The sequence below is a fragment of the Lipophrys pholis genome (genome assembly GCF_963383615.2).
Source record: "Lipophrys pholis genome assembly, chromosome: 11".
Taxonomy (NCBI): Eukaryota; Metazoa; Chordata; class Actinopteri; order Blenniiformes; family Blenniidae; genus Lipophrys; species Lipophrys pholis.
In genome coordinates this window covers 2,350,865-2,362,595 of record NC_137631.1, presented here as the reverse complement: position 1 = coordinate 2,362,595, position 11,731 = coordinate 2,350,865, and the positions used below count along the sequence as shown (strand labels likewise).

Below are 11,731 nucleotides of genomic sequence, written 5' to 3'. Positions count from 1 at the left end.
CGATCAACTCACCATTTACAAATTAAAATAAACGAAATGTTGAGTTCAAATGTTGGACCAGTCGTTGGGGTGGAGGTAGTCCTCTGGACCAGTCAGGGGTGGAGGTAGTTCTCTGGACCAGTTGTTGGGGGTGGAGGTAGTCCTCTGTACCAGTCATTTAGGTGGAGGTGGTTGTCTGGACCAGTCGTTGGGGGTGGGGGTAGTCTTCAGGACCAGTTGTTTGGGGGGGTGGAGGTGTGGGTGGAGGTAGTCCTCTGGACCAGTTGTTGGGGGGGTGGAGGTAGTCCTCTGTACCAGTTGTTGGGGGTGGAGGTTTGTTTTGACACCATCTGGGCTGATGATCAGACGTCTGCCTGCAGTGGGGATTGAAGCCACCGTTTTAATCTATTGCTGCTGCGTGTGTGTGTGTGTGTGTGTGTGTGTGTGTGTGTGTGTGTGTGTGTGTGTGTGTGTGTGTGTGTGTGTGTGTGTGTGTGTGTGTGTGTGTGTGTGTGTGTGTGTGTAATCTGGTTGATGGTGCTTTTGGCCGTTGGCGGCTCCAGACACAAGGAGAGTAAACAAACGTCTGTTCAGTTTCTCTGACAATAAGAATCAGTCAAACATTAATGGATCAATAGTTTCTGATCAAAGTTTCGGACCGTCGTTGTTTTCAAAATAAAGGAGCGAGTTTGGCTGTTAAAACACCACCTCTGGATATGACTCCGCCTCTGGATACGACACCACCTCCGACTCTGCATATGACACCACCTCTGGATGTGACACCACCTCTAACTCTGGATATGACACCACTTCTGGATGTGACACCACCTCTAACTCTGGATGTGACTCCACCTCTGGATGGGACACCACCTCCAACTCTGGATATGACTCCACCTCTGGATGTGAAACCACCTCCAACTCTGGATATGACTCCACCTCTGGATGTGACACCACCTCCAACTCTGGATATGACTCCACCTCTGGATGTGACACCACCTCCAACTCTGGATATGACTCCACCTCTGGATGTGACACCACCTCTAACTCTGGATATGACTCCACCTCTGGATGTGACTCCACCTCTAACTCGGAATGTGACTCCACCTCCACATCTGGATGTGACACCACCTCCACATCTGGATGTGACACCACCTCCAACTCTGGATATGACTCCACCTCTGGATATGACTCCACCTCTGGATGTGACTCCACCTCTGGATGTGACTCCACCTCTAACTCGGAATGTGACTCCATTTCATTTAATTCAGGTTAAGAGCTTCAGCGAAAAGTTGATCACTCACACACACACACACACACACACACACACACACACACACACACACACACACACACACACACACACACACACACGCACACACACACGAAAACATAAACTTCGTCCAAACTTTCAATGGTGAAGATAAAAACGGAGGTTTTAGAGTTTTTATTAATCTATTCATGATTGAAGCGTCAAGTGAAATCAGTAAGAAACACTGAATCTGAAAAGTGAGTCATTGCACTTCATTCTTACAAATCCCTCAGTTGGAAGGACAGTTGCCTGCAGTGTGAGGAGCGAGTCCTTCAGGTTGTCCTTCAGGTTGTCCTACAGGTTGTCCTTCAGGTTGTCCTACAGGTTGTCCTTCAGGTTGTCCTTCAGGTTGTCCTTCAGGTTGTCCTACAGGTTGTCCTTCAGGTTGTCCTACAGGTTGTCCTTCAGGTTGTCCTACAGGTTGTCCTTCAGGTTGAAAGCTCACCCCCGTGTCTTGTCCCAGCCGTCACACTTCAACCCTTCTTACCAGCTGAAGTTACATTTTCCTTTCAGGTCACATTTGCTTTCCGCCCCATGTCCCACCATCTCTCTGCTCCACCTGCATTGTAATCCTGCGCCGCTCTGTAATGTGGGCGGTGGCCCGAAGGCAGCTTCCTGCCTCTCACAGTCCACAGCAGAGTGGCGGGCATCTTTGTGCCAACTTAACAAAAGCGAGCCGCACAACAAAAGAGAGACCTTGAGGCGACGTTTCTGCAGCTCCTCTATGGCCTGGTGACAAAGAGACGGCACTTGGTTTTCTCTCTCCTGCTCGCTTTGCTTCAGGATATCTGAGCACCGAAACGCACAAAGCAACAAGAAAGCAGTGAATTAAATCGCGGATCATCATAAAAAACAAAGCTCTGTTTTGCTGATGGCGTGAGAAACAATCTTCAGCACGCAGGAAGCTCGTGGGCGGAAGACGAGGATTAATCTCCTTCATCGTCGGGCATCCTGTGTATTCCTCACTGAAAGGAGCCAAAGAGCGAAGAGGATTGAGGACAAGCAAGAAAAAAAAAAAAAAGCGCTCAGGCCTGTAAAGCTGTATATTTTTTTAATCTTCGTAATCCTACATATGGAGATGTGCTCTTGATGGGGTCGGGGAGGTTGAAGACGCAGAGTGAATCCCTGAAGCTCTGGGAGTGACGCCACACTGCTGAGGAGTGAAGCTCATGTATGATGGTCCTCCAGAGCAGATCCTCCCCACCGTCACTAAACAAGGCGGATTATATCAGCCAAGTACAAACTGACAGGTGGAGAAACTGAGGCCTCCAGCTGATGTTGGAATACTCGAAGAGTTCAGGCTGAAAAGCTGAAGAGGATCTCAACAACATGGGATCCCGCAAAGGGAGCGTCAGCAGTGGGCTCGGGTCACGGGACTGGTTTGGTTAGTAGATAGAATCCACTGAGCTTCTTCACTGCCAAGCAGGTCATACGCTCCAGTTCCAACAGTTCCAGACTCACCGTGTGTGATGAGTCGGAGCTCCACACCAAGCACCACCCCAATTATCTAAATAATCCCAGCGGTGGAGCAGTTGATTTGTTTTTGCAAAAAAATGGTTTTGAAAATATCGGCATATGGGCTATCGGCACATGTCCAGTATCGTGCGTCCCTGGTTGTTACTAATTCAGCACTGGATAATCTGCACACAGGCTGTTGAATGTCAAAGTCAAAGAGAACAATAATCTGGTGGGTGGGGTCGGGGGGGGGGGGGGGGGGGGATGTCCCACAGTTAAGAACATTAAAGTATTTTCTGCATCATTGGTTTAAAAATAATTGGACATTGAAATTCCTGTCAGTGTAAAAGTTGTGTGTTATCGGCCCCTTTGTTCTTCAGGACGTTCTGCAAAGCTGGATGAGCGAGAAGTAACAGGCCCTCCTGAGGCAGACATGAAGACACCAGAGCAGGCTGCACGGAGTGACGGGAAGAGTCTGGGTAAGATCCTCAGGATTATAACTCTTCTCAAAATGTCTCCATCTGTTTCCAAGTAGTTTGATGTGGATTTTATTAAATCGTCTGATCAGTAGATTTATTGATTAGCGGGCCTGTGGTCCGGTCGCTCTAACTTCATTACGACTGGCTGTTTGGACCAAAAGTACTGGTGTACAGTGTCTCTTCACAGTAGCCATGGTGTTTTTTCATTCTACCTTCCAGGCTCTGCAGCTTTGAGCAGCCTGGTGCTGGTTCTGCTGGTTCTGCTGGTTCCTCTGGACTCGGTTGCAGGCTGTCCTGGTATCTGCACCTGCTACAGCAACACGACGGACTGCTCTGCTGTCGGCCTCCTCTCTCTGACGCCCATCCTCAACCTGCTGGGCCCGGACCCTCTGGACCTGCGGTTACCTCAGAACAACCTCTCCTTCCTGGGCCAGTCGGAGCGCTCCAACCTCAGCAGCCTGGAGCTCCTGGATCTCTCCCAGAATCACTTCTCCACCCTGCAGCCGGGGGCTTTCTCAGGCCTGAGCAGCTTGCGCTGGTTAAACCTCTCCACAAACTACCTCGGCATTCGTCTCGCAACCTTCGACCCCAACAGCAGCACAGGGATTGCCCAGGGTTTCAATGGAAGTCAGGGAAACTTTGGCTTGAACCAGGAGGCCTTCAAGGGTCTGCGGCAGCTGCGGGGGCTGGACCTGTCCTCCAACAGTCTGTTGTGGCTTCCCAGGGGCCTGCTGGACGGGCTTCAAACCCTGACCTGGCTGTCGCTGGCCAGTAACCGGCTGGGAACCCTGGACAGAGTCACGTTTGAGCCCCTGGTGGGACTGCGACAGCTCCGGCTGGCGGGGAACCCCTGGGAGTGCGACTGCAAGCTGAGAGACTTCAAGCACTGGATGGAGTGGTTGATTTACAGGGGTGAGCATCGCTCTGAGCAAACCTCTCCAAATCTCACGTAATCTGAAGCTGATGTCTGGCGGCTGACTTACACTGCCTTCACACGGTCAATCCCAAGTCTCTGCTTCAGACGCTGTCTGAGCTCTGCTCTGCAGAATGGATGTATGCTGACGCAGGCACTGGAGAATATAATGACCTCCATATCTCTCAATCCTCCCCTGTCTCTTTCGATTCTTCTTTCACCCTCCCTGCCCTCCCCCTCCTCTGTCCCCCTGTCTTTTTTATAGATGGGCAGGTAGATGCAATGCAGTGCAGCCTCCCAGGGGACCTGAAGGGCAGGGACATCCGTAGTGTGCCGGCGGAGATGTTCAGCTACTGCCTTCAGAGTTCCAGCAAGGACGGCGGCGGCGGCGGCGGCGGCTCAGGCTACGCCACTCGGCCGCCGTGCCCGCCCGGCCGGGTCAGCAGTACCGACGAGTGCGTGCGCCAGCGCTACAGGCCCGTCAGCGTTCGGCGAGCGCACGGGACGCAGATAGTTGCAGGCGTGGTGTGCGGTACGGTGTGCGTCATGATGGTGGTGGCCGCCACCTACGGCTGTGTGTACGCCTCGCTGATGGCCCGCTACCAGAGGGAGGTGAAGCAGCGAGGGCAGCCTCTGATGGCAGAGTCCGGGGCGGACACCGACCTGGAGGACGGGCAGATGTTGTTCCCGGCCTCACCAGAGGAGAAGCCGCCCAAAGAGGCCTGTGGCTTTGTGCACGGATATCGAATCAGCAGCTTCTGATGTTTTCGGACACATTCATCCCGAGGAGGAGAATCCCCTGCAGCTTGGCCACGGCGCTCTCCCTCTCTGAGCCTCCCATTGCACAGCTGATGAAGCAGACTGGAGTGGGTGGGGCTGGAGCGCTGCAGCATTTCCTCTAATGTATGGATGCCCTGCGGATCGTTATTCTCTGCACCGCTTCTCCTCTGAAGCTGCCGCTTGGCACTTCTGCACCTTGACTTCCTTTATCTGTCGTCCATCTGCTCGTCACAGATACATTGTTCAAGCTGTCTGCCCTCAAGTCTGAGCTCAACAAGCACAAGCTCAGATGTGTAACTGTGAACGTGTGACATTTACCTTTTCTTTTTTCATTTGACTCAAGTTATTTATGCCCCAAAGAGCCGTGTGTTTAACATTCCCAGTGTGTGGTAGAATTCTTTGAACCGTAGTTGGATGACACCCTGTTGAATTCCCTCAGAAGTTTCAAATCATATTAGTCCCGCAGCTGGCAGGAAAAATACTGCTTTTCTTCAAACACCAAGTGGAACTGCAATGAAACACTATTAGAGCTGTGCTGCCACCTTCAGGGCAAGCTTTGAACTGCAACAGCTTCTAATACACACAAACGACCCCTCAAAGAGCTCAATAACAACTACAACAGCAACTATTATAAAGTGTGAAATGAGAAAGTAGATCATCTGACAAACTATAAATTTCAAACGTTTGTTTTTGTTTTGTTTGTTTTCTGTGATAAGCACATGAAGCCATCTCAAGTTAATCTCAAGGACTGTTAACCATGCTGAAGATAATAAACTCTATATTTATCTAAACTGCACTTTGTCGTCATTCAGTGAATCACATTCTAATAAAAACACTACGACTTAGACAGACGATTTAGACTGAGTTTTTAGACCTTTTAGACCTAGATCAGAACAAACCAGTCCAGAACCACAGAAAACAGTCTAGACCTGGTCAAATCTACAAAACAAGGTTGAAAGTATAGAAATTCCACCCAGACCCAATTTAGCAACAGAAAACACGAAACTGAAGAAAAAACAGTCTAAACCTGATCTAAACCTGGTCTAAACCAGTCTAAACCTGAACTGAATCAGCCTGAATCTGATAAGATCCAGTCTAAACCTGGTCTAAATCAGTCTAAATCTGGTATTAACCCTTCTAAATATGGTCTAAATCAGTGTAAGCCTGGTATGAACCAGTCCAAACCTGGTCTAAATCAGTCTAAACCTGGTCTAAACCCAGTCTGTGTGCCAGAAACTTCCAAACGTAACCTGAAGAGCAAAAGCCTTTGCAAGTGAAGTGACGCCACAGCATTAACCAATCAGGTAACAGTCCAGTCATGGTACACATCAGATCAGTCAGCCAATAACAGAATCCCTGCAGCATCATTTGACCACGTCCCGGCTGAGAACCTGGTCTTGTTTAGGATTGTTTCCAGTGAAACACTGACCTCCAGCCATGGCCGTCTTCCCGTCAGACGACACCGTCACTGATGTGGTTGCGATCACGTACTTCACTCCTAATGCGGAGAACGTTCCAGATGAACGAGGGGAGAGTTGTAGATTATTCACCAGTTTCGATCGTCGTTCCACTAAATGTCGATGGATTAAGGTGGACAGACCTTTGTCGTTGACGGGGTAGTAGAGGAACCTTCCAGGGGTGTTCTCCACGGCCAGGCGGTACCACAGGGGGAAGTGGTCGATGGTGAACAGGTTGTCTTTATCAGTGGGAGTCAGGAACTTCCTGTGAAGAGCAAAGCTCTTTAGAGAATCTGGTACTTGACATGGAGTCGGCAGGGGCAGGGGACTGGGAGACACATCAGGTCAGTTTGAAGACGAGCTGCTTTCAGGACGAGAAAAGAGCTTCCTTCATTTCTCCAATGGGAAAATCTCCATTGTTGCAGCAGCGAGTGGACAGTAATAAAAGAGAAGCAAAACCATAGGAATGAAAATAATCTGTATTAAAAACAGTAAGAACAATAATAACCGGCACAATGTTTCACATTCTTTCACCATAAGACTCTGAATGCTCAGACTAAAGGGATGAGTGGTGTGAACCAGTGCAGGGCGTTTGTTCTTCTTACTTGGCCACTCTGGTCTCCACTCCTGCGTATCTCATGAGTCTCATGAGGCCAGCTCGGGTCCCGAGGAAGGCCGTCTCCATGCCTGGCTCCACCCTGCACCCGCCAGGAGCAAACACATGCAGTGATGGACACAAACAACACTCAGCATCCTCACTTCCCCGGCCTCTCCAGGTCACTTCCTCTGTCACAAGTACAAGACCACAATGTTGGGATCAACTGTGATCGTCGGAGGTTCGGACCAGGATTTCAGTTTGCTCTGGACCAGCTGTGGAGTTCTGACATCAGCAGGTCTTCATTCTCTTACTGAGTCTTCTGCTTCAAAGTGACTCTTCTCCACTGAACGTTCATCACTGCCAGAAACCCACACTGGACATTTCATAAACGTTGCATTTGTTAAGTTCCTTCCATATAAACTCTTCTACATCTTCAAAATTCTCAAGATTCTCGATTAGAAAACTACAGTTGATAAATGAGCTAAAATTATAACCACATTTGGTCAATATTCAGAATGAAAGTATTGCTTATGGAAACATGAAGCCCTAGATTTCTGTTAGAAAGTACAACAGTTATCATGCTGCTGATTCTAAAGCTGCTCTTTCTGTGGCATTATGAATCCAACACACCTCGTCCTCTTTCACCTGCCCAGAGTATACACTCTGGTACATCTTACTGGTTTATCTGGTTCTTCATTTTCAGACTCAATTCAATTTAATGTGAAGTTAATGGTAAATACATGTTTCTAATGTCATTGAGTAGCGTTTATATAACCCTGATCATGCCAGAAAATATTGCGATAATAACAATTAATACTATTATCATTATTATTATTAGTAGTAGTAGTAGTAGTAGTAAATGCACTTTATATGTGAACAATGTCAAAATGCAACATGAAATATGTAAAGTTTAGAAGGTATGTGAAAAACATTTAAGAAACTTAAAGGTAAGTTAGTTCTAAAAGGAAAACCATAAAAGATATTCAAGGAAATGATTTCCTTTTCTCAGGTTTCTTTTAAAAGCATCTGTGGCGCCCTCTGGTGGCCGGGGAGGGCGTTACCACAGTCTTTTTACCTTCACTTTATGAATTCGCTGTAAATGAAGCCAGATTGTGGACAAACTAGCAAGTAGTCCAGTAAAAGTAACACTTGCCCAAATGAGTTTTCTTCTAATGAAATATTGATTACTTAGGAAAGTACAGGGACACATTTTAACCTTGTTTAACTCTGCTGACACAGATAGAAATAGACAAAGTTTAGAAGAGGAATATTCTGTGAAAGCGGCTCTTCTACATCCATGTGTGGATTTCGGCAGAGATTTGATTGAGAGTGGTGAAGCTGGAGTCAAATTACCAGGACCTGACTCAGCCTGGATGATGTTGACAGAGGTTTACAGGTTTAACAACGTGTAGAGGAGGTCCCACTTCCTGTTTTACCTGTCATTGAGCATCAGGGCGTTCCAGTACGCCTCCAGCGGCGCCGTGACCACGGCGTCAAACAGCGTCTGCTGCAGCAGCAACTCGTCACCTGGACAACAAGCAGGAAATCAAGAAGGATATCATTTCATGCTGGAGGAAGACAACCTCATTGTCCTGGAGGGAAAGTAGCCGGAATGCATTAGTATGTAGGACAGGCCTGACTTCCTCTGGGATCAATGAGATATCAGGTACTGACTGATTATTGTGTCCCTGTGTAGAAACCTACACTCCAGGTCGGGCTCCTTTCCCAGCAGGTAGCGGATGGCTGCCTGAAGCTGCGAGTATTTGCGGTGGGCCGGGTCGATGTCCGTCTCACAGTAAGTCCTGAGGACAACACATCCGTTCCGTCAGGGAAAAAAAACGATTCACAGAAATGCAAAGTAACTGAAAGTCTTTGTTTCAGGCAATTCAATAGAGAAAACTAGTGGATTTGTTCTTCTTGTGTGTCACTGTTCCTAATCAATACTGTAAAACGGTTGTTTGATTAGGTCAAAAACTGTATTACCGTCTTCAGTAGAAATACATCGACCTCAATAGAATGCTGTGGTGTTCCTTTGGTCTGAGGTTGACTTCTCATACTGAAATCTGGATAACTGAAGTGCCCACAGCTTTTGTGGAGATAACGGGAGCAGAACTGGGGTTTGGTCAATAACTCGGTCTTCTGTGCATTTCACTAAAAAAGTACCTAAAGAACAACCAAGTGGGAGTACAGAGAGAAAAGGTGTGCTACATGATATGTCCCGGCCCGCACCTCAGCTGCCACATAGGGGTGCTGTTGCCCCGTGTTGGTTTCTTCTCCACCCCCCCCTCTCTTTCCTCCTGGTCGGTGTACCCGGGATTGAAGTAGTGATCGCTGGCTGGGATAATCAGCTTCACCTGCGGCGGCGAGTGGCGTCACCTGTTGACCCACGTTATTTAACCGGGTGTTTGATTCCACTTGACGCTGGACTGCAGCTTGAAGACACTAGAGCCCCGTTTCCACCGCACAAAAAGTGCAGGAATGGAACGGTATGGTCCAGTACGGTTCGGGTTTCCACAGCAAGAATTGTTGATGGTACAGAAATAACCGCTCCAAAGGTGGAGGCTTTTCCGTCACTCCTTGGTTGAGGTACTCAGGACAACAGAACGGGTCTGGTTTTGAGGAGCCGTCTGCTGATTGGCCAGTGATCTAAGACACGCCCTCATTATTTTAATATGTCGACTGTACGCCAACATATTCAGCTTTGCACTGGTTGTTTTTTTGTTAGTATTTTTGAGGAGCAACTTTTACTTTGGTCCTGAAAGAGCAGAATCGAGGCAGAAGCGAGGCAGGACCGAGACCGGGACCCTGGATCAGACGCTACGGCCATCTTCACCCGGCTGCAGCTCTGCGGCTGTCGGAGTGAATCCTTCAGCCTCGTTCTCTGTGGCACACCACAAACCTTCTCCTCGTGAACAGCAGCGTCCAGCTCCTGCTGAAGCTCAGCCCCTCCTGTTACTGAGAGGAGCGTCTGCACCTCGTCTGAACACCAGGAGGCAGTGGAGCGCTGATTTTTCAAGAAACCAGGTAACAAAACAACCAGTGAGCAAAGCGACGTATGTAAACAACAACAACGGAGGATTACAGTGATGAAATATTTCAATATTGTATCAAATCCAGAGTGACAATGGTCACTGACCAATCAGCAGACGGCTGCGTTGCAGCTCCGCCTCACAGGCCCTTAGTCACTGCTAGGTACCTCAACGGACGGGTGGCGAGAAATCGTAGCTGGTGGTCGCTGCTTCTTTACGGAAAATCCACAACTTTTTCAGTAGGAGACTGTTAAAGTAGTATAAAGGTGGTTCCTCTCACGTTCCTCTGAGGTTCTAACCTCTGATATAAAGTCAAATATCTCAAGGTTTGAATGTAAATCAAAGGAACAGAGGAACCAAAGGGCTGCCAGGTGAATAAAGAACCAATCAGAGTGAGAAGAGGCTGCACTAAAACTGGACTTTACTGTGTTGGTTCTACAACATCCAGAACATTCCGAGTTGCGATCTGGGTTCTAGATGATTCCAAGTTGTTCTAGGCAGATTATTGCTTTGGTAACTAACATGATCTGCTCCTTTTTCAGTCATCCTGAGTTTCCCTGAACGCTCCGATGAGCGGGTTCCTTTAAATGTTGTCGTCGCAAGGAATTGTGGGGGAACATGAGCTGGTCTCCTTTGGTAAAGGAACCATCAGTGGTTCCTAGGCTAAAGGAGGTTCTAAAGGAAGCATTGAGCCTCCTTTCCTCAGCTTAGTGAGAATTCCAACGCTCCTCATCATGGCCGCCTCTTAAACACTTCTGAGTTAAGGAGAAGTGGATAAGAAAGGAGAAAGGAGGGACTATTAGGACATAGGAGGGACAACTAGGAGATAGGAGAGAGTATTAGGACATAGGAGGGAGCATTAGGAGATAGGAGGGACTGTTAGAGATAGGAGGGACTATTAGGAGATAGGAGAGAGTATTAGGACATAGGAGGGAGCATTAGGAGATAGGAGGGCCTAGTAGGAGATAGGAGGGACTATTAGGACATTGGAGGGACTGTTAGGAGATAGGAGGGAGTATTAGGACATAGGGAGGACTGTTAGGATGCACCCCCAGTCTCTCTTTCTTTCTCTGCCCTGTAACATTGCCATCATCCCAATAATAAATTTCACAAGAATTTCACAGAAGACTGACTGACCTGCACTAAATCACGTTTCCACGCACTGTACATTCATGTCCTCACGTCCATATGCATATTTAGCCAATCAGCGGAGGCCTTTATTCACCAGATCATATTTCACTTCCTTATTTTGACATCTGATCATACCTGTTAGCAACTGGCCGGAAAAATATTCTCAGACAGGCTTATCATCCAAAACAAAAAGGAAGATAACTACGATAGTCTGGCTCGAATTGGTCCATGAGCACTGATACTTGGGAAGACAAATCCCAAAACACAAAGACACTAACATCATATACGTTAGTTTGTCTTTGTCCCACGATGACATTAGTCATCAGGTTCCTGGCCTGTTTCACTCCTCTCCCGAGCTGCTGCTGTGCCACTTATATGAATGCAACACCACCGGGTGTTTTTAACGCTTCAGTTTAGCAGTTACCTGATGAAGGTATTAAATACTGATCCAGGTCAGAGCAACACATGAATCATATACTTCCTCCAAACAGGAATCACCTCATCAGCCTCATTCTGATGCGAGCCTAAAGGCTGACCTCCGTCTCCTTGGTTAAAAAGAAATAACTGTGATAATGCTGAAGGAATTATGGATTACTGTTAA

The 11,731-nt window shown here is 47.9% G+C and overlaps 2 protein-coding genes across 3 annotated transcripts in view; one reads left to right on the top strand and one right to left on the bottom strand.

The window, feature by feature from the left end:
- The window catches only part of LOC308116757 (uncharacterized protein), a 6,964-nt gene extending 1,254 nt beyond the window's left edge, over positions 1-5,710 (top strand). Inside the window, exons 2-4 of one of the 2 annotated variants that reach the window (XM_080475125.1) lie at positions 3,124-3,222; positions 3,442-4,134; positions 4,401-5,710. In XM_080475125.1, the coding sequence (XP_080331251.1) occupies positions 3,177-3,222; positions 3,442-4,134; positions 4,401-4,897 (1,236 nt within the window). In that variant the 5' untranslated portion in view covers positions 3,124-3,176 and the 3' untranslated portion in view covers positions 4,898-5,710. Of the gene's footprint in view, positions 1-3,089; positions 3,223-3,441; positions 4,135-4,400 lie in introns of those variants that run through there. The other variant, XM_080475126.1, reaches the window with a different exon arrangement.
- Positions 5,711-6,279: 569 nt separating this feature from the next.
- Positions 6,280-11,731, bottom strand: part of LOC308116512 (voltage-dependent calcium channel subunit alpha-2/delta-4-like) — a gene marked incomplete at its 3' end in the record, with an annotated part of 41,069 nt that continues 35,617 nt past the window's right edge. The window contains exons 20-24 of the mRNA XM_080474761.1: positions 8,675-8,772; positions 8,407-8,497; positions 6,978-7,070; positions 6,516-6,637; positions 6,280-6,413 (exon numbers count right to left, since the gene is read on the bottom strand). Of these exons, the coding sequence (XP_080330887.1) occupies positions 6,280-6,413; positions 6,516-6,637; positions 6,978-7,070; positions 8,407-8,497; positions 8,675-8,772 (538 nt within the window). The remainder of the gene's footprint in view (positions 6,414-6,515; positions 6,638-6,977; positions 7,071-8,406; positions 8,498-8,674; positions 8,773-11,731) is intronic.